General features: G+C 39.0%; 1 protein-coding gene across 2 annotated transcripts in view; it reads right to left on the bottom strand.

The window, feature by feature from the left end:
* The window catches only part of VCAN (versican), a 114,003-nt gene that overhangs the window by 7,268 nt on the left and 83,516 nt on the right, over positions 1-23,219 (bottom strand). For both annotated transcript variants that reach the window (XM_070412292.1, XM_070412293.1), the window contains 2 exons: positions 20,190-20,348; positions 18,623-18,705 (listed from right to left, as the gene is read on the bottom strand). In XM_070412292.1, the coding sequence (XP_070268393.1) occupies positions 18,623-18,705; positions 20,190-20,348 (242 nt within the window). The remainder of the gene's footprint in view (positions 1-18,622; positions 18,706-20,189; positions 20,349-23,219) is intronic.

Raw genomic sequence — 23,219 nt, 5'->3', positions numbered from 1 at the left:
GTGGAACAAATAAAAAGATCATAATCTTATCCCTCTGATCCATCATTTCCCTCTACCTTTATGTGCACATAGAATTTATATGATTGTGATTATAGTACAGTCAAATTTGTATGCTCTCTTTTTTATGTTACCACTATAAAGTATCTTTCTTTGTCTTTTTTTAAGTGATTGTTTTATCCAAATTCATTTATTTGGTTAAAAATGGAGACATTTGATGTATATATTTTATGTATTTACCTACTATACCCGTACACATCATTTTATAATTAAACTTTTTGAGTTACTCTGTTTTAGATGTGATCTTATGTGCACCATACAGTTGAGTTTTGCTTTATGATTTAATCTGGAAGTTGTTTTCCTCTTAATAGGAAACGTTTACCACGTGTATACATGTTGACAAGATAAGCATTTAAAAATGTATCTTGCTATATGCCTGGCCAGAGTGGCTCAGTGGTTAAGCATCGACCTATGAACCAGGAGGTCTTGGTTCGATTTCCTGATCAGATTGTGGGCTAGATCTGATCCCCCATGTAGGGCATGCAGAAAGCAGCCAATCAATAATTTTATCTCATCATTGATGTTTCTATCTCCCTCTCCCTCTCCCTTCCTCTTTGAAATCAATACAAAACTATATTTTAAAAAGTAAATATATCTTGCTATAAATATGTTTGGGGTTTTTTGTATAATGTATGTTCAGAAACTAATTGAAAAGAATTTTATTGATTTGATGTTTTTCTACTGGTACCCTTATATCTCTATCTTTAGATGGTATCTATCAGTTCCTCATTCTGAGCAATGATATATAACTGGAAATCTATTTTGCCTCGATCATAATAATAAATGCTGTTTATTCAGCACATATGATGAATGAAGCCCTCTTCTAGATACTTGTTATGCATTATCTCTTTCATTGTTCTAACAGGATTGAGAGTAATTTCAACCTTACTGATATTAAGCACCCAGGGACTCTTTGGTTTATGTTCAATTCTTTGTTACTTTAAAATACTGCCTCCATATCAACCAATAATTATATGAAAAACACAGCCCCTATCCCTATCCAAAAATAACAAGCATTGATGAGATGAAAATATTATTGGACTAAAAATAAGAGTTCACTTTGCTAGTCCTGAGTCTCCTAACTAGAATGTGGAATGGGATAATTTTGTTTGTTCGATGTCTTTCTCACTCAACTTAAGTATCACTTTCCTACTATGCTTTGCCTACTGTGGTTTAACACAAATCTAATGCTGACAAGACTGTCAACAAACTTCCTTTCTATGGTAGAAGTAGCTTTATGTAATAGTGGCTAACATGATTATCTTTAACAGATCTCTTAGCCTTTCCTGGAATGAAATTTAAATGAAATAAGTCTGTGATCTGAAACAATCAGTTAAGAGATATTATTTGAGAAAGTTAAAGTCAGAGAAGAAAGAACTCTACCTAAGAATTAAGGTGGTTTGTTCTCGATTCAGAGCATGCAAAAAATGGTGCTACTATTTACTCCCAACAACACCATGGCCATGTTTATGTGTTTTTAAAATGCATAAATATACTAGAGAACACCTATACTTTTTATTTCTTCTCAGAAAAAAAGCGTGTCTTTTAAAACTTTCAAATATGCTACAAAGCTAAATCTTTGATAAAAGAATTAGTAAGAAGACTAAACTTTGAAAACCTCAAGATTAAGAAATCTACTTTTCCTTCCATCTCTTTGCTTAGCTTTGCTTTAAAGCCCTCCTGAGTCATGCCAAAATTAATGTAGGAGGCTAGAAATTTTGGCTTTATTGATTGATTGATTTTTTTTATATTTTATTGATTTTTTACAGAGAGGAAGGGAGAGAGAGATAGAGAGTTAGAAACATCAATGAGAGAGAAACATCGACCAGCTGCCTCCTGTACATCTCCTACTGGGGATGTGCCTGCAACCCAGGTACATGCCCTTGACCAGAATCGAACCTGGGACCTTTCAGTCCGCAAGCCGACGCTCTATCCACTGAGCCAAACCGGTTTCGGCGATTGATTGATTTTTAAGAGAGTCTTTGAAAAGTGATAAAATTGCAAAGAACCAAGGGAGGCTTAAAAAATTGTTTTGTTATTTTTTGGTTTTGCCAAAACACAGAATGAAGGTTGTTTTTATTTCTCTGGTGGAAACCAAAATCCAGAAATTAGATGGATTTATATCCAACTCTAGAAGACTTCACCAAACCCTGAGTTACTCCCCGATGGCCCTGGGTAGGAAGCTCAGGCCAAATTCACCGAAGTACTCTGACTGGCAGGTCTCCCTTGGACCAGGAACAGACCTTTGCTCTGAACTGGGTTTCTAATGACTTACTTCTTTTCCTTTTCTTTGTATACTTCCCTTCCCTTATTATCTTTCACCCACCGCCCAACAACCCTTCTTCCCCCTACTCTCCTTTAATAAATAATAGACAAGGAGCAACAAAGAAGAGGTACAAAAAGTCATATTCAGTCTGTTGCTGATGTATAACTAATTTGTTTAGCAGATTAAGATAGAATAAAAATAATAAACAAAAAAATCGAAATGTCTTAAAAATAATAAAAATCTATGTTTAATTCCTTTTATGATCAAAGATTCCAGACCTTCTTAAATATTTAATTTGGATTTTGAGCTCAATACTTTCTAGCTTACTTTTTAACGAACCTCTTACAAGCAACCAGACAATGTCCTCAGAGGTGGAAAATGTCCCAGATCCCAAAAGTATCTGTGCTATGCTTCCCCTTCCTTGTCCCCACCCACACTGCCCATCTCCCTTTCTTGCTTCATTTTTCTTCATAACACTTATCGTCTAACATCCCACATGATTTACTCATTTATCTTACTTTTTCTCACTAGTAGATTATAAGCTCCTTGAGGACAGGAATTTAGGGTTCTTTTATTTAATACTATACCTTCGGTGCCAAGAACTATGCTAGACACATACTGGTGTTGTTTAATAAATAATCTGACACTTATAAATAACGAACCACAGAGTGTGTTGCATTCTCCCCTATCTACACCTACCCCAAATCGAAGATGTTGCTTGCTGCTGGCTAATAATGGGTGAGACAGGCAATCACAGATACAACGGGTGGAAGTAAATAACTTCTCTGGAAAACAGCTGGCAATCCATATCAAGAGCCTCAAAAAGTTCCTACCCGTGGACACCATAATTCCACTTCTAAAATTCCATCCTAAGGTAATTTTAGCTGAACAACACTTTACCTAAAATACTATTTATACTACCAGTAAATGGGAACCAACCTACAGTGTGAACACATATTCAATTAATTGGGGTATAGCCAGACAAATGGAATATTGTATAACCATTCGGTATCCTGTCCTTGAAGAATATATAAGGGGATAGTAAATACTAAAGTGTTAAGTTAAAATTCAAAAGCAAAACACTAAAAACAAAGAATGATCCAAATTTGACATGTACCCTCTGATGCGGCTGTGTGTGTGTGTGTGTGTGTGTGTGTGTGTGTAAAAGGCCAAAAGGAAATGCCGTATGATGTTATAAAGTTTATATCTGGGTGATCTGAGATTGAAATTATATCTTATTTTTTGTATCCTTACATACTTTCCTACTTCCCTAGAGTGAGCGTGAATTATTTTTCTAATCATTTAAAATGAGCATTGTAAAAGGATCTCTGCACTATCAGAAAGGAGTTACAGGCTTCTTAGCGAACCCTTTTCCAATCTAACCTCAACAAATATCACTTCAAGTTTCAGGCATTGGCTGCCCTGGATTTTGCAGCTGACATTTCCTCCTGATCTGAACAATAACCATCTCATTTTCACACTGAAATGAGATTCAGATTCTCAGGGTGCAAGCTGCCCAGACTCAGACCTCTGGTAAAGGATTTAATTGTTTTTGGTGGGAATTACATTTGGCTTGCAACAGTGATTTAAAACGTGTGTTCTGTGTTGTTGCTTGGCAGAGCTGTGGCTTAATGGTGCAGGACCAAATTTTAGGTCTGTGGTTTTTATAAGAATGTCTGATACCCACAAGCATGTCACACTATTACCTCATATCTGATAGCTCCATTGTGCGGATTTATTTTGGCTGGGATGCTTTGATTCTGCTCCATGTTATTGCCAAATGGAGTTAGCAAAGGAAACTCGAGTTTTCTGAACAACTTTCTTTGTTCCCTTATAAATGCTTTACAGCCTTATTTAACATCACTTGCAGGGAGAAAGAGCATAAAAAAATAAATCTTTGACTTTAGGTTTAATAATATGTGTGTGTGCGTGTGTGTGTGTGTGTGTGTGTGTGTGTGTGTTTTCACAACAGTTAAATGTGACGGAGTGATCTCGCCTCAGGAAAGCAGTTCTGAGTTAGAAGAATGTAATAGAGCCTCTTTTACACACAGAGGGCTTCATGCACAGAGAAATAAAGATTCTTGGAATGAGCAGAGAAAAATTCACCACTCCTATATGGGTGTTTTCCTCTTCACTTGGGATTATAAGCATACATCCTGGGTCAGTGATGGTGAACCTATGACACGCGTGTCAGAGGTGACACTCGAACTCATTTTTTTGGTTGATTTTTCTTTGTTAAATGGCATTTAAATATATAAAATAAATATCAAAAAATATACATCTTTTTTTTTACTATGGTTGCAAATATCAAAAAATTTCTATATGTGACACGGCACCAGAGTTAAGTTAGGGTTTTTCAAAATGCTGACTGACACACCGAGCTCAAAAGGTTCGCCATCACTGTCCTGGGTGATCTAGTCTGGATCAACCCTCTTCTAGGGCTGGATGGGCAAACTAAGAATTGTTCCAGAAAACTAGCACGATTTGGGGAGAATTCATTTTAACTTCATTGAAAAAATAAGTGCTGATCAGACTTTCCCCCTGTTTGTCTGTGTCTCAGAGACTCATGTTCCCCACGCAGAACCCTGAACTCTTGCCGTGCCCCCCAGAGACCAGGATTAGATCAATACGACACCAGAAAGAGAACCCTAAATTACTTTCCATCTCCAATTTCTTCTGATGTAGAGAAAACTATGGCATGAAACTCGAATAGTTGATTAGAGAAAAGCCAGCTAAAATGGAACATTTTCTACATGTTCTGTGACAAACTAGTAGCTATTAAGAGGCAATATGTGATAAAGTTACTTTTCTTTAGAGTTCCAATTAAATGACTACCATTTTCTACCTGTAAAAAAAAGTGGCAAAAGAGACAATCATTTCAAATTGTACTTAGTAACTTCTCAGTTATTGTTTTCTCCCCCTCCCTCCCCATTGGATTCAAGTAAGTCAGCTGCCAAAAGCATAAAATGACCAAAAAAAACCTAGCCAAAATCGAACATCTAAGTACAGTTTTCTCACATGAAAATTGTCTCCATAAACCATAGAACCCATTTTGAACCATTTCTAATACTGAGAAAAACTCAGAGTAGACTGAAATTATTCATCAAAATTTATTAAACTTTATAAATGCTTAGGTTACTCCAAGTAATCCATATTTTATTGTGAAAAACATATTCCTGTCTTACATTGATATAAGAGTGCAGAGTTACTGTGCAGGTCTACGGGAGCACACAGCACTTCCTTGCCAGCCACATTCTTCACTCTCAGAGAGTGGCTAGTTCCACAGATCTCACAGGGAATTTACTAATTTTTCTCAAGCAGAATAGCAAGAGAGCTATTCTCTCCTTTCTAGCTCTTCACAAGTCTCCAACTTGATTCAATTAACATACTACAGAAGCCCTGACTGTTTGGCTCAGTGAATAGACCGTTGGCCTGCAGACTGAAGGGTCCCAGGTTCGATTCTGGTCAAGGACATGTACTTTGGTTGTGGGCACATCCCCTATAGGGACTGTGCAGGAGGCAGCTGAACCGATGTTTCTCTCTCATCGATGTTTCTAACTCTCTATCCCTCTCCCTCCCTCTCTGTAAAAAATCAATAAAATATATATATTTTTAAAATTAACATACTATAGGAAAAGTGTGTATAGGGGTGGATCTCTGCTTTTGAAACTTATGGGCAATCTACTAAAGACAGACAGGTTTACATCCTTTCAAGGTGAACTCAGATTATATGGTGTCTAGGAGTCCCAGCTGTGATTCAGAGATACCAGACATCTTTTATCTTTAAAATACATACCACAAGGCCATGATCAATGGCCCTAAGCTCACCTCAGATAACTAGCATTATAAGTATGAACAAAACAAACTGATGATAAAGTGTAATGTAACTAATTGACCTTTTCCTTATGCAGCAATAGATAACTGCCTTTTCATACAGTTAAGAAAGCATTATTTCAGAAACATTCAAGACTTAGAAATAAACCAGGAGCTTTCTTTGCTTTACTTTAAAAAAAAAAAGGGGAGGGGGGGTTTGTTTGGGTTCAGTTTTGAGCTCTGCTTTCAGTTAAAGGAAACACGACTGACCAGTATCAGTCAGTTACTGCTGTGACAGTCACATCCCTGCTGCCCCTTTAGGTGATACAGATATAAGCAAATTGATTTATGAGGAAATGTGTAAACAGCTGGGTGGTGAAAATGAAAGGGTGGAGCAAGGAAGGTTCTTGAAGCAAAGAATGACGTATTCTTCTCCATCCATGCAACATCCCAAAACAGTGCTCACTTTTCCACATAAAGCTTTTTTTAAAAGTCTTTGCAAATATTATGCTAAACGAAATAAGCCAGTCAGAGAAAGACAAGTAACACATGATCTCACTTATATGCGGAATCTAATGAACCAAAAAAAAAAAAAACAAAAACAAACAAACAAAAAACAACCTGATGAACAAAAAAGATCCAGAGATATTGAAGCATGCAACAGACAAATGTATTTCAGAGGGAAGGGGTGGGGAAGTGGTAAGAGATTAACCAAAGAATTTATATGTATATATGCATAGCCTATGGACAGAGAATAGTGTGAGGAAGGCCTGGGGTTGGGACTGAGTTGGGCGAAGGGATCAATGAGGGTGCAGGGAGGGAGCGTGACATCTGTAATGCTTTCAACAATAAAGATAAAAAATTTTAAAGTCTTTGAAAAAGAATGTCAATTCAAAAATAAAAACCTTGAAGATACAAGGTCATGCTTCAACCTCTACCAGAGTAAAAATTCCCAGAACATTAAATAGTCTTATTTTTAAATTCCTTTTACCAGCATCTTGAAACTAAGAAGTTTTCAATCCAAACATAATAATTAGCCCTTATTCATAATATTTGACACATTTCAAATCCTTTTCATTGCAATTTTTTCATTTCTTAACTTTATCAAATAACTATATAATAAAAGCCTAATATGCTAAATGTCTGGTCAACTGGTTGGCCATTCAACCAATCAAAGCGTAATATGCTAATAATAAGCTAAGGCTGCTTAACCCCTAGCTATGGCATGCACTGACCACCAGGGGTCAGAGAGTTGACTGGTCGACCTGTCGCTATGATGTGCACTGACCACCAGAGGGCATACACTCCGACCGATAGGTTAGCTTGCTGCTGGGGTCTGGACAATCGGGACTGAGCGAGACAGACCAGACACACTCTGGAGCCCTCCTGTGGTCCCTCCCCAGCTGGCCAAGCTCCCGCATCCCTCCCCAGCCCTGATCGTACACCGGTGTGGTCCCTCAGCCTGGCCTGTGCCCTCTCACAATCCGTAACCCCTCGGAGGATGTCAGAGAGCCGGTTTTGGCCCGATCCCGCAAGCCAGGCCATGGGACCCCACTGGTGTACAAATTCGTGCACTGGGCCTCTAGTCTATGTAATAAAAGCCTAAGCAACTGTTATGGTGGAATGACCAGAACGATTGATCGCTGTGATGTGCACTGACCACTAGGGAGCAGATGCTCAACGCAGGAGCTGCCCCCTGGTGGTCAGTGTGTTCCCACAGGGGGAGTGCTGCTCAGCCAGAAGCTGGGCTCATGACTGGCGAGCACAGCTGCCATGGCAGGAGCCTCTCCCAACTCCGAGGCAGCAGGTGCAGTGGGCTAGGATGAGTGTGAGTGGCGTTCAGGCCCCAGCCCCAATTCAGGCTCCTCCCTGGCCTTCTGCCACTTGGCACACTGCTACATCCCCCCAAGGGGTCCCAGACTGTGAGAGGGTGCAGACCGGGCTGAGGGATCCCCCCACGACCCCCAGTGCACAAATTTCATGCACTAGGCCTCTAGTAAGGAATAATCAGTGGACACTAACTAGTTCTTCTAAAGAGACATTCTGTTTAGAATCTCTTAGTTTCTTTTCCTCTACTAAAAGGAAAAAAGAGTTTTCACAGACACTAGATAAAATTAAAGGTCATCTTTTTGTATGTCATAAATTTAAGATTTACCACCATCTCTCTCTCTCTCTCTCTCTCTCTCTCTCTCTCTCTCTCACACACACACACACACACACACACACACAACCTGTGTAGTAGATAAGTTCCCACCATAAATATAATAGAGAATATGCAAATGGTTAATGATTAGCATAGTAGACTTCAACAGAGCCCTTGAGATGGGAAAACTAAGCTATTCATTAGACAGACTTGATAGCTAATCAAGCCGCTGTTACACACTAGCAGCCATTGGGTTCCAGCCTGAGAAAAAGGTACAAATCATCTCATATTGTAGCTCTTCAGGGACTCTAATACATAACTGAAACTGCAAGTCTTGAACTCCATCTACCTATGTATCACCTACCTGTCCTAAGTATATTTAAATATAGTTTTTCAGCTGAGATGGAGTCACCTTTTACTCTTTAAAATTCACTATAACTTAGAGAACCTTTGATGGCCAATTAAAGACTCTATATATTTCAGAACTATTATGAATATTGTCAAGCACATTTGAACAATAAATCACACACATTCCATTGAAAACAACATTCTTGACATTTGCTCAGGGAAGCTATTCTATGACATAATATATTATTGTAATTTGGGGGAGAATTTACTAAAGCATCAAGTAAGAATATGGGTGTGTTGTTTTTTTTCCATGAGCTGTCCAGTCACCATTTTCACCTACTCTGCCTCCCCCCAAACACTGCTCATTTAATTCATTGTAAAACATTTTCATAAGAAAACCAGAATAGTATTCTAGGTTCACATACCAAGGGAACTAGCCAAGGAAAACTTTTCACTGGTTTATTATTGTGTATAAAGTAAAGATACGGTAAAGACTAGTGCTAATATTTGCCTCAGTTGCTAGGATTTTACTAAGCACGTGACTCCATGTGTTTGCTTCATGCTGCACTTGAAAAATCATCTTTTTTACATTTAACTTTCAAGTTCACAATATCAAGCAATTTGTGCTAGAATTTTTAAACTCAAAGCTATAAGAACTTAATTCACAGAGACTATTATTCCTGTATAGATTTAGTTGGCGGTCTGGGAATGTGAAGTTTTGGAACGCAAAATACAATATGGCCACTAGGTGGAGATAGCCATCCATCAATCTATTATGAATTACCAACTCACTGTTAACAAAACATAATTTAGAATACAGCCCCAGGAATCGTGTTCATTTACTCCACGTGGCAAAAAAGATGAAAGGATCATCTGCAATATGTCCTCTCAGATGTGAGGGAAAGCATGAAGGAAGCACTGCTGGAAGAGGGGCCTCAGCCAGATCCTATTTGCCAACCTGATTGCATTCGATTCTGTTCCAGGCCATTGTAGCCAGAATCAGAATTTTCTATTTGACTAAAATGTTCATCTACAACAGCTTATTTTTATGCATTTGGCCTTTTTAAAGTATCCATGGTGTACATCAGTGGTGAAATCGTATCAGAAGCAAAGCCAAATCTATAGTATCCGCCTAAATAAAATCCTTAGAACAGGGCAGGCCATCAACACCTCTGCACACCAATGAATGTCGGCAGTGTGGTTCACATTTAGTTTGGCGTTAGGTACAAACTTATCTGGAGTAGCTGTAAAAACATGACACCTGTACTAAAAGCTGTGCAAACTCCTATCACCTGTGCTCCCACAGCTACAAATGACATCCCAAAGCAGTCCATGCCAGGGGTAAGCAGATAACCACCAAAGTATAAAAGCAAACTCCAAAGAAAAAATACTTTGCCAAGGGGCCAGCTTACTCGTTTGAAACACACGCTGATAAGGCCCACCTCTTCCCTAAATAAGGAACTCAGAATGACCACGCTGGGCTACCCCCAGCCTTTCAGAACACAGGTCAAACGTTTATCTGAAAGAAAGCTCGGGGGAGTACTTATTACAGAAATCAAAACATTTGGGAACTTTAAAATGCCCTTTTCCCCCTCAGATGGCTGTGGGACACAATAGACGTTTGTTTGCAGTCTGTGGAGGGTACATTAAACTTTGTTTTATTTAACTTGTTTGGGGCAAATGACCTCCCTGCAAGGTAGAGATAGACCCTCTACTGATCCTCGTAGTTGCATAAGGTTACTCTGGTCTGGGTCCTTGTTTATTTATGTTTTAAGGGAGGTTATGATTCTGCTGTTGTCTTTTAGTTGAACAACCGAAAGGAAAAGAGCAGCTTTGTTTCAAAGGAGAAAGACACATTTGTTTTGGTGTCACTGCCCTAGGTTGGCAGCCTAGAGACAGATCTTGCAAACATGAATATGCTGAAGGGAAGAAAAACGAACTTGGGGTCTCCTGATAGTTGTTAAAGTGGCAGTGTGCCCATTATTTTCCAAGCTGGCAAATCTCTGTGTGGGAGAGCCTATCTGCCAGCTCTTGAGCACAGCACTAATCTTGTGTAATAGCGTGAGCTCACTGCCCTACAAAGGCAGTAATTATCAACAGCATTTTCCAAAGGATGTGAGTTCCTCCCACTGTGAGACCACTGGAGACAGGGCCCCAGGCAGAGCCCCTCCGAGCCACTTGCATTCATTCAATCCCCACCGTGAATGGGTGGGTGCCAGTGGCTCCTTCACCTCAGGCTTGTTTGCACAGGTCTTCAGTCAGGAAGTGCTAAGGATTCAAATGCAACTGAAACTGCCAAAACTCATTCAACATTTTTCTTCTGCCTTTTTGATGGTTATTCATTGCCTTAGCCTTATTAGCCATGAAATTCTGATGTCTGTATGTGACTTTAAAGTTTCAGGGAGCATGCTGGAAGAGCATCTGTGAGAAGGAACGGCAATTCATTGATCATTTACTTATAATCTTCTCAATTAGGACATGATGTTCCGGGGATGGGTAAATGTTGTTCTTACAGTGTTTGACCCGTCACTAGCCATCTGCACTCAAGGAAAGGCAAGGTGGAGATGAAGGTTTTATGTTCCAGAACTACTCTATCGCTCCTCATATTTCCCGTGTAGAATCAGAAGGACCAGTGCTTGGTTTCAAACCAAACTGAGCTGCAACACAATGAAAAATTGTCATTAAGAGCTCGGTGGCCTTCTGCAGAAAAGAAACTGAGAGTTCTACTAATGAGGAATGTGTTAGAGGCTGAGGAAACTGCATACGTCTTCCTTGGCTTTTAGGTTAATATAATGAAGCCTGTGAGGTTTGACATAATTAAATTAATGCCGATATGCAGAGTGACTTGTTCACAGAGAAGTGGCATTTGGAACTAAAGCCCACACCACAGCTGACACACACCCATCTGTAAATACTTTCTAGAAAGTCTTAGATTTTCAGGTGGCAAGAGGAAAACTTAAGTTTTGGGTTTGAGGGTTTTGTTTTGCATTATTGTTCTGCTAAAGCATGTGTAATCCTTTCAAACAAGCAGAAACCTACAAACAAGCTTAGAAAACACCAGGAATTAGTTAATTCTCCTGATTCTCTTTTCAATGTCCAAGACATCTGGGAGAGGGAGGAGGCCAAAGCCTTTGTGTTTATAAAGGATAATGATGATCCATTCCTGCAAAAAAAGAGCAATGGTTTATGGCCTGCAATTTGTTACTCCTTTTCTCTGCCCCTTTTAAGTGTCTCTTCCTGGGTTACGGGCTATTTCTTTATTGTTTCTACCTTTTTCAAAGCTGGTTTTTCTCACAATACTCTGCTTGACAGACTGATGTGTTTATTTATGAAAGAAGAAAAGGCACTCTGGATTTAAAGTCAAACCCACAACCAATCTGGCTATTCTTACACATCAACTCCAACCAGTAGGGAGAGTGGGTGCCCCTAATTCTAGGTGTGCCAGCTCGCCAATGTTGGACCATGCTTATTAAATGAAATAAAAATTCAGTTATGTTCTAGAAATATTTTAAAGTAGGATTTTTTTAAGTAGCAAAGGCTATCAATTAGCTTCTTTGTAATTTATTTCATAAGTATCAAGGGACAAGTCGGCTAGACATTGATGGATCTGTGAATTAGCAACTTGTTCAAGATTACTAATTCAGGAGATTCAGACCCGTGCAGAGGAGAGGGGGTCTGTGTGGACAGGGAGAGCCAGGAGGAGGAAGTCAGGACTACTTCCTAGGAAGCCCTCAAGCCAGCAGCCTTGCAGGGGTCAGCTTAAGCGCGAACAAAGTGAGATGACTGAAGGGAAAATGGGCAAGAGATGCAGAAAATGTCGAAGAATAAATTCAGGATTTGGTGAGTTTTTTTTAACCAAACACATCAAACTTTCCTAAAGCTCCTCAGCATTTTAAACAGGGAACTAACTGGGCTGTCAGTTCTATTCAATCCTCCACCTCTGGACAATGCTACCGAAGGTGGCATTTTTCTTTCAAGTCGCTGTGTCTGATCCATGAAGCATCGGGTCTCCCGTGGTGACGGGTTAGCTTTGAAGGTGCTGGGGAACTCAGGGAAGGGATGAGAGGAAGGAATTGCCTCCTGAAGCCTCATTCCTGGGGGTCAGAAGCAGGAGGGAGCAGGATGGTAACAGCTTTAAATCTCTGCTGTCCATGGGTTGATTTTAAAGAGGTAAGTAGTATGATTAAAGCACCCAACTATTTCCAATATCTCCCTGATTGTGCTGTCCATGGACACACTGTAGTCTATAGTTCAAGAAAAGCTGTAAAAATGAATTTGCTGCCCTAACCGGTTTGGCTCAGTGGATAGAGCATCGGCCTGCAGACTCAAGGGTCCCAGGTTCGATTCCGGTCAAGGGCATGTACCTTGGTTGCAGGCACATCCCCAGTGGGGAGTGTGCAGGAGGCAGCTGATCGATGTGTCTCTCTCATCGATGTTTCTAACTCTCTGTCCCTCTCCCTTCCTCTCTGTAAAAAATCAATAAAATATATTTTTTTAAAAATGAATTTGCTAGAAAGTAAAAATGCTTCCATAGTGTTTCCTGACGTCTGTGCTTAAAAGGACAGTCACAGACAGTGTATGAATAAATGAAGCTCTGTCCAACCTTAGGTAACAATTCATCCTCGGTCAAACCTGCAGAGGGGCTGTGGTGGAAATCTTTGCTTTTCATCTTTCCTTTCCAAAGCTTGTTGTAAATGTATTCTTGGGACAACCATGGACACAACTGTTATCATTCCCAGTGGGAACACCTATGTCCTTTGCGTTAATAACTTTTGTAAGACACATTATGCTTGGCTATAACTTTCTGTTTGTGAGGAACATTGTTTTCTTGTCACCATATTTGAAATCTTACCTATTATGTTTTAATGTTTTTCATCTTGGTACAACTTTAAATAAAATAGTTAATTTAGGTTAAGCAAGAATTGCCACAAAGAGATTCAGCCAAAAGACTTACTTGGTCATTTCAGGATTCAGAAGATAACAGTGAGTTGGTTGAACAATTTATGGATATTGATTACCATTCAAAAAACATTTGTTAGGTCTCTATTTTTGTCAACAACTCTGCTAGGTGTTGAACAAATCGAGATGAAAGTTAATCTCTGCCTCAGAAAGCACAGTGTCAGGAAATTTACACCACAGGGGTCTGTGGTAGGATGGGAAGAGGCACAAGGAACCGCAGGAACACAAAAGATGAGCATTTAGTCACACCCAGCTTGGAGGGCTTCCTGGAAGAAGACCTTTAGCTAAGCAAGGTATTGAAATGCTTATTAAATAAAATGTAGTAAGGGGCATGAACATTCTAAGCACTAGGGCAAGTGTGTGCAAAGAGCTGCAGGAGTGGGGGGTGCTGGCTTATTCTTTGAGATGGGATTGCTTAGGAATCGGCAGGTGGAGTGCATGGACTTGGTATGCCATGCTCATCATTAGAGCTTTTACTGAAGGCAATAGGAAGACACTGAAGAATTTTAAGAAGGGAATAACAAGAGTTTAAGGCAAGGAGAAAGGAAAGTCACAGGCACCGCAAAACAGATCTGGGGGGAAACACTTCAGACTAGTCATTCATTTAACAATTAGTTAAGGCTAGAACTTAAAAGTCAGATAATAGTATAGAAGCTAGATAAGAAATATTTGCTTAAGTTTGCCAGCTTTAATGTGTATTTAACTTGGATGGTTTAACTTAGTGTCTTTGAAGACATTACTTGGGTGACAAGTGAAGTAATTCATTATTGAGGTTATTTGTCAAGGTTTCCAACAAAGCACTTGGGGCATTTCACTGTTAGAGATCAATAGTCGAGTTAAAGAGTAACTGGTAGTAGAAATAACTGCCGGTAGAAATAACGTAGTAGAAACCCAAGTGACAAAGTGAAAATGTAAATGTGTTAAGAGAAAATAACCTCCATAGAAATCACAAGGGGAAGCCTATAACCAATTTTATTCATGAGCATTCTTTTGTGAAATTTATTGGGCAAATGCATCAAATAAATAATTTTTTAAAATATAACAAAAGCAAGAGTTTTGCACTTTGTTAATTATATCAACATCCTATTATAGAGGCCAATAATGTGGAGTGAATTGACCAGGATCTGAAGAAGAGAGGCAATTTAGGTAACTTGGACAAATAACATTGTTAAATTAGTCTAAGCATGTAATTGAATTAGTCTAGCTGTAAAGCACGTTAAATATGATATAATTATGCTGCAAGTTGGAAGCAAAGTTTAATTATTTCAAGAGAAGAAATTATTGAAATTGAGACCTAATATAAACTTGTTTTTACTGAATATTAGACTGAGTAACCAAAGATAATATACGGTAAATATCAAAGGTTCTTTTTGTTTTAATACTGCTCTACCTCCCAAGAAGGATAAGCAATGATAAATCTTTCAAACAAAAAGTGGGGGAGGGAAGGGAGGGTAATCACTCTAAAACATAAACAAAGTCCTTAAAATTACACACAGTCAAGTTAACACCATTTCCAAGGGTAAGCAGATACTGCTTTCTCCGATGAAGAGTTTACTACTAAGGGTATTTTCAAAAGCAAGACACTTGGAGTAAACAGCGAAACAAAGGAGAACTATTTTATTCAGAGGCCTGTGCACATATGGAACCTGTTAAGGGGATGGTGGCTGTAGAAAGAACTGTAAACGAGGGTGAGACACCTAGCCTGTCTCAGAAAGGAAGGGATGGAGGCAAGGGTGGTTTCAAAAGCAGAAAGTGGGCCAGAGATCAGTCAGATGGGAGGGAGACAGGCTGTTGGGCAGATGGTCTTTTCTGTTCCAAAATGTTCAAAGTTAAGGGACACTCCTTACCACACTTTTATTTCATACAAAGAATGAATTAAGAGGAAACCGGGGGCCAGTCAGAGTTTTTTCTGGAGTTACTTGTGTCATTTCTTTGATAAACTTTGCTTGTCTGTGTAATTCATTTTCTGCCTTCTTCAAACCAAGGCCCTCACTTGGTGTGCTCTCCATCACCCTTAGCTTTCAATTAAAAATGTGAATTAATTAAGAGTAAGGTTCCTGTTTACAATGTACAGTTATCAATGGTAGGTTATCTTCCTCTGGAAATTCCTGGGAAAGATCAATATTTTTCGACAAAGTGCAATGATTGCTTATTTACCAAGTTTAGACTATGAAAATGATCATTTCACAATCCACTGAAAATTAACGGACACAGACAAAAAAAATGGTTAAGTTGGCTTGCTTTGGCTTAGTGGAATAATGGCATCTGATGAGCCAAGCGAACCGAAATGGCACCTGACACGGAAGATAAATTCCCTAAGATATTTTACAGGTCTTATATGCCTGCCAGGTATGTCAATATTCAGTCTCATTGACAAAGCTCACAGAACTTCTAGGGCCTTCTCATGGAAACCATGAGAAATAACAAGCAAGCAAGAGAAACACTTCTTTGAAGAGTTGAACTGCTAATGGAGAGATCAGAATAAACACGTAGGAACATGCAAAAATGGTAAGAATGAAGACATACAAATCAATGCTATGTAACCAATGAGAGATTGCACATAGTCAGGGACTTGGCCCAATCAGGTGAGCATGTATGTTGCAAATGACAGGCTTTACATATACTCCACCCAGCCAGCTGCAGCTCTTCTAGGCTCAAGGCCAGCACATACAGGGAGACCACGTGGTCTGGCTCTGCAGGGCACGAGTAAGTACCAACCTGAATGGCCACCTTGGCATCCTGGCTTCTGTAATATAGTTGGAAGCTCACAACTACCTGCACTTTTCACTGCGCTATTTATAAAGGAAAGTTTGTGAGAGGAAGACCCATTGGTGGGTATCCTATAAACCCAGTTTATCCCAAAGAAAGCAGTATGTATTCAACAAGAGAAAACACATTAAATGCCTATACTATATAATCTGCATTAAGAAAATTATGGAAACAGTTTTAATTATTGTAATACACAGAAAAATGTCATCTTAATTTTTATGTATTCACTTAAAAATGAATAAAAACAAGTCTCTCTTCCATTAAAATGAATATATAAGAACTTATGTCATACCAATAATAATCTAATTGACCAAATTGATCCCCTTAGGTACAACAAAAAGAAAACATACAGATGCAAAAACTGCACATACAATTAAAGGACAATTAAAGATAAGACTAATTTACCCAAGAGGTGTGGTTCATATATCTTATACCAGTGGTTCTCAACCTTCCTAATGCCGCGACCCTTTAATACAGTTCCTCATGTTGTGGTGACCCCCAATTTCATTGTTAGAAATTGAACATAATTAAAGCATAGCGATTAATCACAAAAACAATATGTAATTATATGTGTTTTCCGGTGGTCTTAGGCGACCCCTGTGAAAGGGTCGTTTGACTCCCAAAGGGGTTGCAACCCATAGGTTGAGAACCGCTGTCTTACAGAAATATGTTTTATGGACAATCTACTTTCCCTATTACTTCTGAATCCTGCCAAAGAACCTACTTATGAACTTGAATGACAAACAGTATTGATTAAACATAAGGAGTCATGACAGAGGGCAAGCTTTATTGCAGGATCGCTAAAGGAGGTCTGTGGCTTTGGAAACAGGTCTAAGTTCAAATACTGGCTCCACCACTTACTAGCATCGTGACCATGGGCGCATATCCCAGTCTACTGACTTTCCCTGTCTTTACCTGTAAAACACCTAATGCCTGCCTGAGAGGTTATTGTGGGGCAAAACAAATGCAAAGTGCTTAGTAAGAGATCGACACAGATGAACTAAGGAGTATATCCACAAGGGCACCAAGAAGATTTTCTGAACAGAGTACAGCTTCCAAAAACAGAGATTACTCTGGCATTTGTTCTAGATCAGTGATAGCGAACCTTTTGAGCTCGGCGTGTCAGCATTTTGAAAAACCCTAACTTAACTCTGGTGCCGTGTCACATATAGAAATGTTTTGATATTTGCAACCACAGTAAAACAAAGATTTATATTTTTGATATTTACTTTATACATTTAAATGCCATTTAACAAAGAAAAATCAACCAAAAAAATGAGTTCGCGTGTCACCTCTGACATGCATGTCATAGGTTCACCATCGTTGTTCTAGATGAACCTTACATTTTGCCAAGCTCTTTAGATATAGGTGAATGTCAGGTACTGAATGAAATATAAGCAGCTAAGTGGTTCACACCCAAGAAAGAGCTTAACAACTATTTTCAATTTTTCTTCTTATTTATTTACTAGGTAAATTAGAATTAAATTTACACTTACTGTCTAGCCAGTGGATCCCAACTTTGTCTGCACTTTAGAATCAGAGGTTCTACTGTAATGACTTTGAGCTGAGGCCTAGGCACTGGTTGTTTAATTGCAGTCTCCTGGTGATTCTAACAGCCAGGGCCTAGAACCACTAGTATAGCTAACCACACTGGCACTATTTCTAAAAAGCACCTTTGCCAATCCTAACTCAAGAACCTTAGTACAGCCTACTCAAGACTGTTGCCAGTATAACCACTCCTTTCTTTATGAAGTAGAGAAAGCTAAAAAGCATATAATTAGTCAGCAGAGTTTGAGTGGAAGGAAATTCATAAGATCATCATTCAAAAAAATTTTTAAGATGAAAAAAATAGGGCATTTTGCTTGGATAAAAATGAGCCATGCCTTATAGCAGATTTCCAGTGCAATTTTTTAATAGAGAAAGGTATCTTTTAAAGGCATTTTTATTTTACAGTTATTCTTTCCCTTTTTATCTTGAAGCTATGCAAAGCCAACATAACTATCTGAAAGACAGACTTGAGGCAGTTCTGATTATGTGGCTTCCCAGTTCAATGGAAATGTGATCCAGTCCTCTTATCAAGAGAGCCACAGTGATTGCAGGACTGGTGGTTAGATCGATTCTCATGGAACTCTGCTCTAACTCCCTTTTATTTCACTGAGTGACCCTGAGCAAGTCACTGAACTGGTCTCCAGTCTAATGCGCCCTCCACACAATGCAATCAGCACACAGTACCAAGTTCCTAGGAATCCTTTTCATCAGCAGCTTACCAGGGTGCTGCCATCAGTCCAACGGAAGTCATGCTCAAACATCTTGTCATTGAGGCCTATCCACTGGTAGTCATGGCCCAAACCTGAAAGATGGTAAATAACACGGATATGTTTATTACCTTCGCAATATATGGATGAAACATACAAAATAATATTTTCAGAATGAATCGTGTATCCTCTTTTCTGGATGGATTTTTGTTTAGTTATTCGTAAAAATTTTTCATAGTCTGTCTTTTGTCCTTTTGCCCAATGTGCTTTAAACTAAAAAGCTAATTTTCAAACACTGTAAAACATTAAAATATGAGATATAGACATTATTTTTCTAGCAGTTTACAATTATTTAATGGTTTTCTTCATCCTTACTCATGATAGAAACTTTTGATTTATTCTTTTTATTAAGTTATGCTATTGGTGCCCAGGCAGAGTGGCTCAGTGGTTGAGCATTGAACTATGAACCAGGAGGTCACAGTTCAATTCCTGGTCAAGGCCCATGTCGAGGTTTTGGGCTCGATCCCCATTAGGGGGTGTGCAGGAGGCAGACAATTGATGATGTTTCTCTCTCATCATTGATGTTTCTATCTTTCTATCCTTCTCTCTTTCTCTCTGAAATCAATAAAAAATATATATATGTATATTTTTTTAAAGTTACAACATTGGCAAAAATTCAGTGACCCAATAAAACATGACAGATCTTACCCATGCTAACCTCACTTTGAGAGCCACATGTTTCTTCTCAAAGCAGTTTAGACAGTGAATATCTAGACAGTCCTGCAAAATTTCCTCAAAATTAATTGTTTTCACCATAAGATGAGTCACTGGCAAGCATACCATGCAAAAAAGTTAAGTGAATCTCTATCCAGATTGCAAATTAACAATCACATTTCTAAAAGATAGGAGGCATCATGAGAACATATTTAATTGGGCATAAAATAATGTTTCATGAGCAAAAAAATTCTACGTTTGTTACATGAAAGCTAGCTTGCCCTCCTCTTTGCTATAGTTTAAAGAGTAAGTAAACAGCTTTGGTAATAAGTTGCATTAGTATTGTCTCTGTCTATTCATAATCTTAATATGAAGTCCACTTGCTATGGTCTAAAATAATAGAATTTTGGTTGAGAACTAATTATGCACAGGAGATAAGAATAGGGTTCTATTAGCAATTCAGTTTGAATTACTGGGACAAGAATAACTGAAAGCAATTTTCTCTTTAACTTTAGACAACATATGCATGTATTCTAAATAGACTATGAAGGTAACCATCAGAAGGATTAGATTGAACCCTAAGATGCAGCCATTTTTGTAAGTAAAAAGCTGATCAAATAGTATGCTGTTTCACCTCTTATTGCAGGCAATCCAAGAAATTCCTCCCTATGTTATAGTTGAATATTCCCCCAAATGGGGGACTCATACCAGATATATGATTTTAAGTAGTTCATAGATGAAGGATTTAATAAGTAGAATCACAACTGAGAAAGTACTTGTTCTTTTTAATTAGACGGGAGAGAAAGCTAAGAAGGTGGTGAGAATGAATGAAGCTTCAGGAAACCAGTGTATATTTGGTACATACGATTCACAAACATTTGTTCTTCGTGAGACAGAATGCTGGTGAGATGGGCGCCCTGCAGACGGCATTCCCGTTCGGCTGCATCCCACGTGCGTCGATGGGCGAAGTACTTGTAACACTGCCCTTGGAATTTGTGCCAGCCATAGTCACATGTCTCCGTGTCTGGGAAGAAATATGGCAGAGGCTTCTTAAACACATCTACGTCATCTAAACTTGGCTCACTGATCCAAAGTGCTAACTGAAGACCCAAGGCAATATCAACGCAACATCCCTGCAGTAACAGATCCATAAAATTTGGCATGATGACAAAAATATTATGATAAAGAGAGGCCAAATGATTCCTGCCAAATGGATGGCTGTACTGCAGGTCCTCAAATAAGATCTTGTTGTTCCATTCAACTTCGTTTTATTATAACATAGATGGGATGCTATAGGAACTTAACTGTTGTTTATAACTGTCAGCCTATGGTTAGACACAGGCCTGACACACTAACCTGAAATAAAGACATCATTTCACTTAAAGTCCCAGAACCTTTGGAGGATGTTAAGTGAGAACTTACTGTGCATCTTTGGACTGAAAAGCCAGCATCTAACTGCAATGTCTTTGATTAGAGCCAGCATTAGCAGGAGAGAAGACTGGAAGAGAGGCCAGCCAAACCTCTTAGGCTGCAGTGTCTACTGACTTACTGGTGAAGTAGTTGGGGCTAATTCCTTACCAATGGAACTTTTAGTGATAAGAATTTGGCTAATAGGATTCTGGATGCTTGCATGAGTACTTCAAAGGTCTGGAAGTAGGAGTAGTCCTTTCCCACTTCCCAGAGAGATAGCTGGTGGCCAGTCTCTGGCCAGGTAAGATTTACAAAGAGAAAAAAATTCTTCAATGGTAGCATCTTCTGGGATACAGCTAAAGCTGTGTCCCTTCTTCCCAAAAGGAGCAGGAATATAGGTAACTGCAAGTGCAAATGCATCTGGATTTTAAGTTTATTAAGAATTATAAAACCTGAGTTCTTTAACTTCATTCCCAGTATTCCACTAAACCCATATATATATATATATATATATATATATATATATATATATATATATATATATATATATATTTTAGAGGCCCAGTGCACGAAATTCGTGCACGGGGGGAGGGCGGGGAGAGGGGGTGTGGTCCCTCAGCCCAGCCTGCACCCTCTCCAATCCGGGACCCCTCAGGGCCTGCCACTTTAGGCCCAATCCCACAGAGTCTCACAATCCGGGTCCGCTGGCTCCTAACCACTCACCTACCTGCCTGCCTGATCACCCCTAACCACTCTGCCTGCTTGCCTGATTGCACCTAACCATTTTGCATGCCTGCCTGATGCTCCTAACTGCTCCCCTGTCTGCCTAATCCTCCTAACTGCTCTCCCCTGCCAGCCTGATCACCCTAACGGCTCTACCCTTACGGCCTGATTGCCCCTAACTGCCTCTGCCTCGGCCCCACCACCATGACTTTGTCCGGAAGGACATCTGGAAGATGTCCGGAAGATGTCCGGTCTAATTAGCATATAACGCTTTAATTAGTATAGATATATATTATTTTTTTTCCTCTTTCACAACAAGCAGACTATAACCAGTATTCTGGTAGGATGAAAACATTTCTTCAATATATCTAAATTATATACTGGCAGTGAGTGTCAGCTATACTTTCTAGATTGCCAGTTTTGATGTGTTTTCATAGGAAAGCAGCCTTACTCATAGCACTGCATTTTCAGTGGTAATCTTTCCTCAGACTCACCCACTGACAAATAAGGTTAAATTCTGTATTTAATAATAATTAATTGAAATAATTTTTTATTTCTACAAAACAATTCTCACAAATATATGTAGTTACATGCAAAAACTAGCAAAACTGTAAAGTTCATAGCATTTTAAGTACCAAGAAAACTTTCTAGATTACCTAATGACCATCTATTCCTCCCCTTACTTTACTGATCTATGAAGAAAACAAAACCCTACTCCATGAAATAAATGCTTGTTTTATGTACCAGACTTGGTGGCCAAATTGAAAGTCAGATTGTCTCCCAACTGTCACTATATTTACTCCTCTTTCCACAATCATGGGAAAGACTGTGGCCTGAGAGATTAAATTTATTTTTCCCTGGCTTCAGTGATTTAGGCCATACTCATACGACAGATGCAACTGATCTCTGAGAACAGTCTTTAGTTCAGTTTAGTCTAACTGGCCTGTTGTTTAGCTATAGCCAGCTGACTAATTGATTTAAATCATGTGCACTGGAAGCTTTGCGTTCTAGTAAAGTGCTGTATGGAGACCACTAGATCTCACGGGAAAGGACACAGGACACAGCTTACTCACTTGGTATAAAAGTAGCAATCAGTGCCCAAGAATGAAGCATATTTTGTTACTTGGATGCAGTAATTTTCTTTTTGAGGAATTCTCGGGGAAGAACTCAGAGCTGAGCTATGAGAGGTGGGGAAGAAACCAATCTTCATATATGAGGGGGTTGGTTTACATGGGAGGACAACTGGAAAAATTTTTAGAACATTCTTGCTGCCAAAGTCAATAATGTGATATTATAATAGCATAGTGTTCTTTATCCTTGGAAATTATCATTTATTTTAAGACACATGGCTTAAAATTCTGGACAAAAAAGTCTTCTATAACACTCTTTCTTATCTTCTATTAACCCAAGTGATTTTTGTCTGGTTTTATCTTTTATCATTAAAATAGATTACCACTATATTTCCTTTAAACCCCCCCCCCCCCCAAAAAAAAATACATGATCATACTCTTCTGAAAGTAGGTATCAGAAGCAGTCTGGCATTTGGCCTTGAGGTCAAGTAGTAATTACCTACAACAATCAAGGCTTGACTACAACAAGACTGCTCACAGAGACCACAAGGGGGTGCACCAAGAGTGTCTACCTCAGGTAATTGGGACACTTAACACGGAAAGCCACTCTATCAACACAGCGAAGCATAAAAAAATGCGAGACATAGAAACAGGCCACAAAGGACAGAACCGGAGGAAAGCAGGCTACTGGA

This window comes from Myotis yumanensis, unplaced genomic scaffold (genome assembly GCF_028538775.1).
Source record: "Myotis yumanensis isolate MYYU_CA2020_CCGP unplaced genomic scaffold, mMyoYum1.0.hap1 SCAF_4, whole genome shotgun sequence".
NCBI lineage: Eukaryota > Metazoa > Chordata > Mammalia > Chiroptera > Vespertilionidae > Myotis > Myotis yumanensis.
This window is presented reverse-complemented; position numbering and strand designations above follow the sequence as displayed.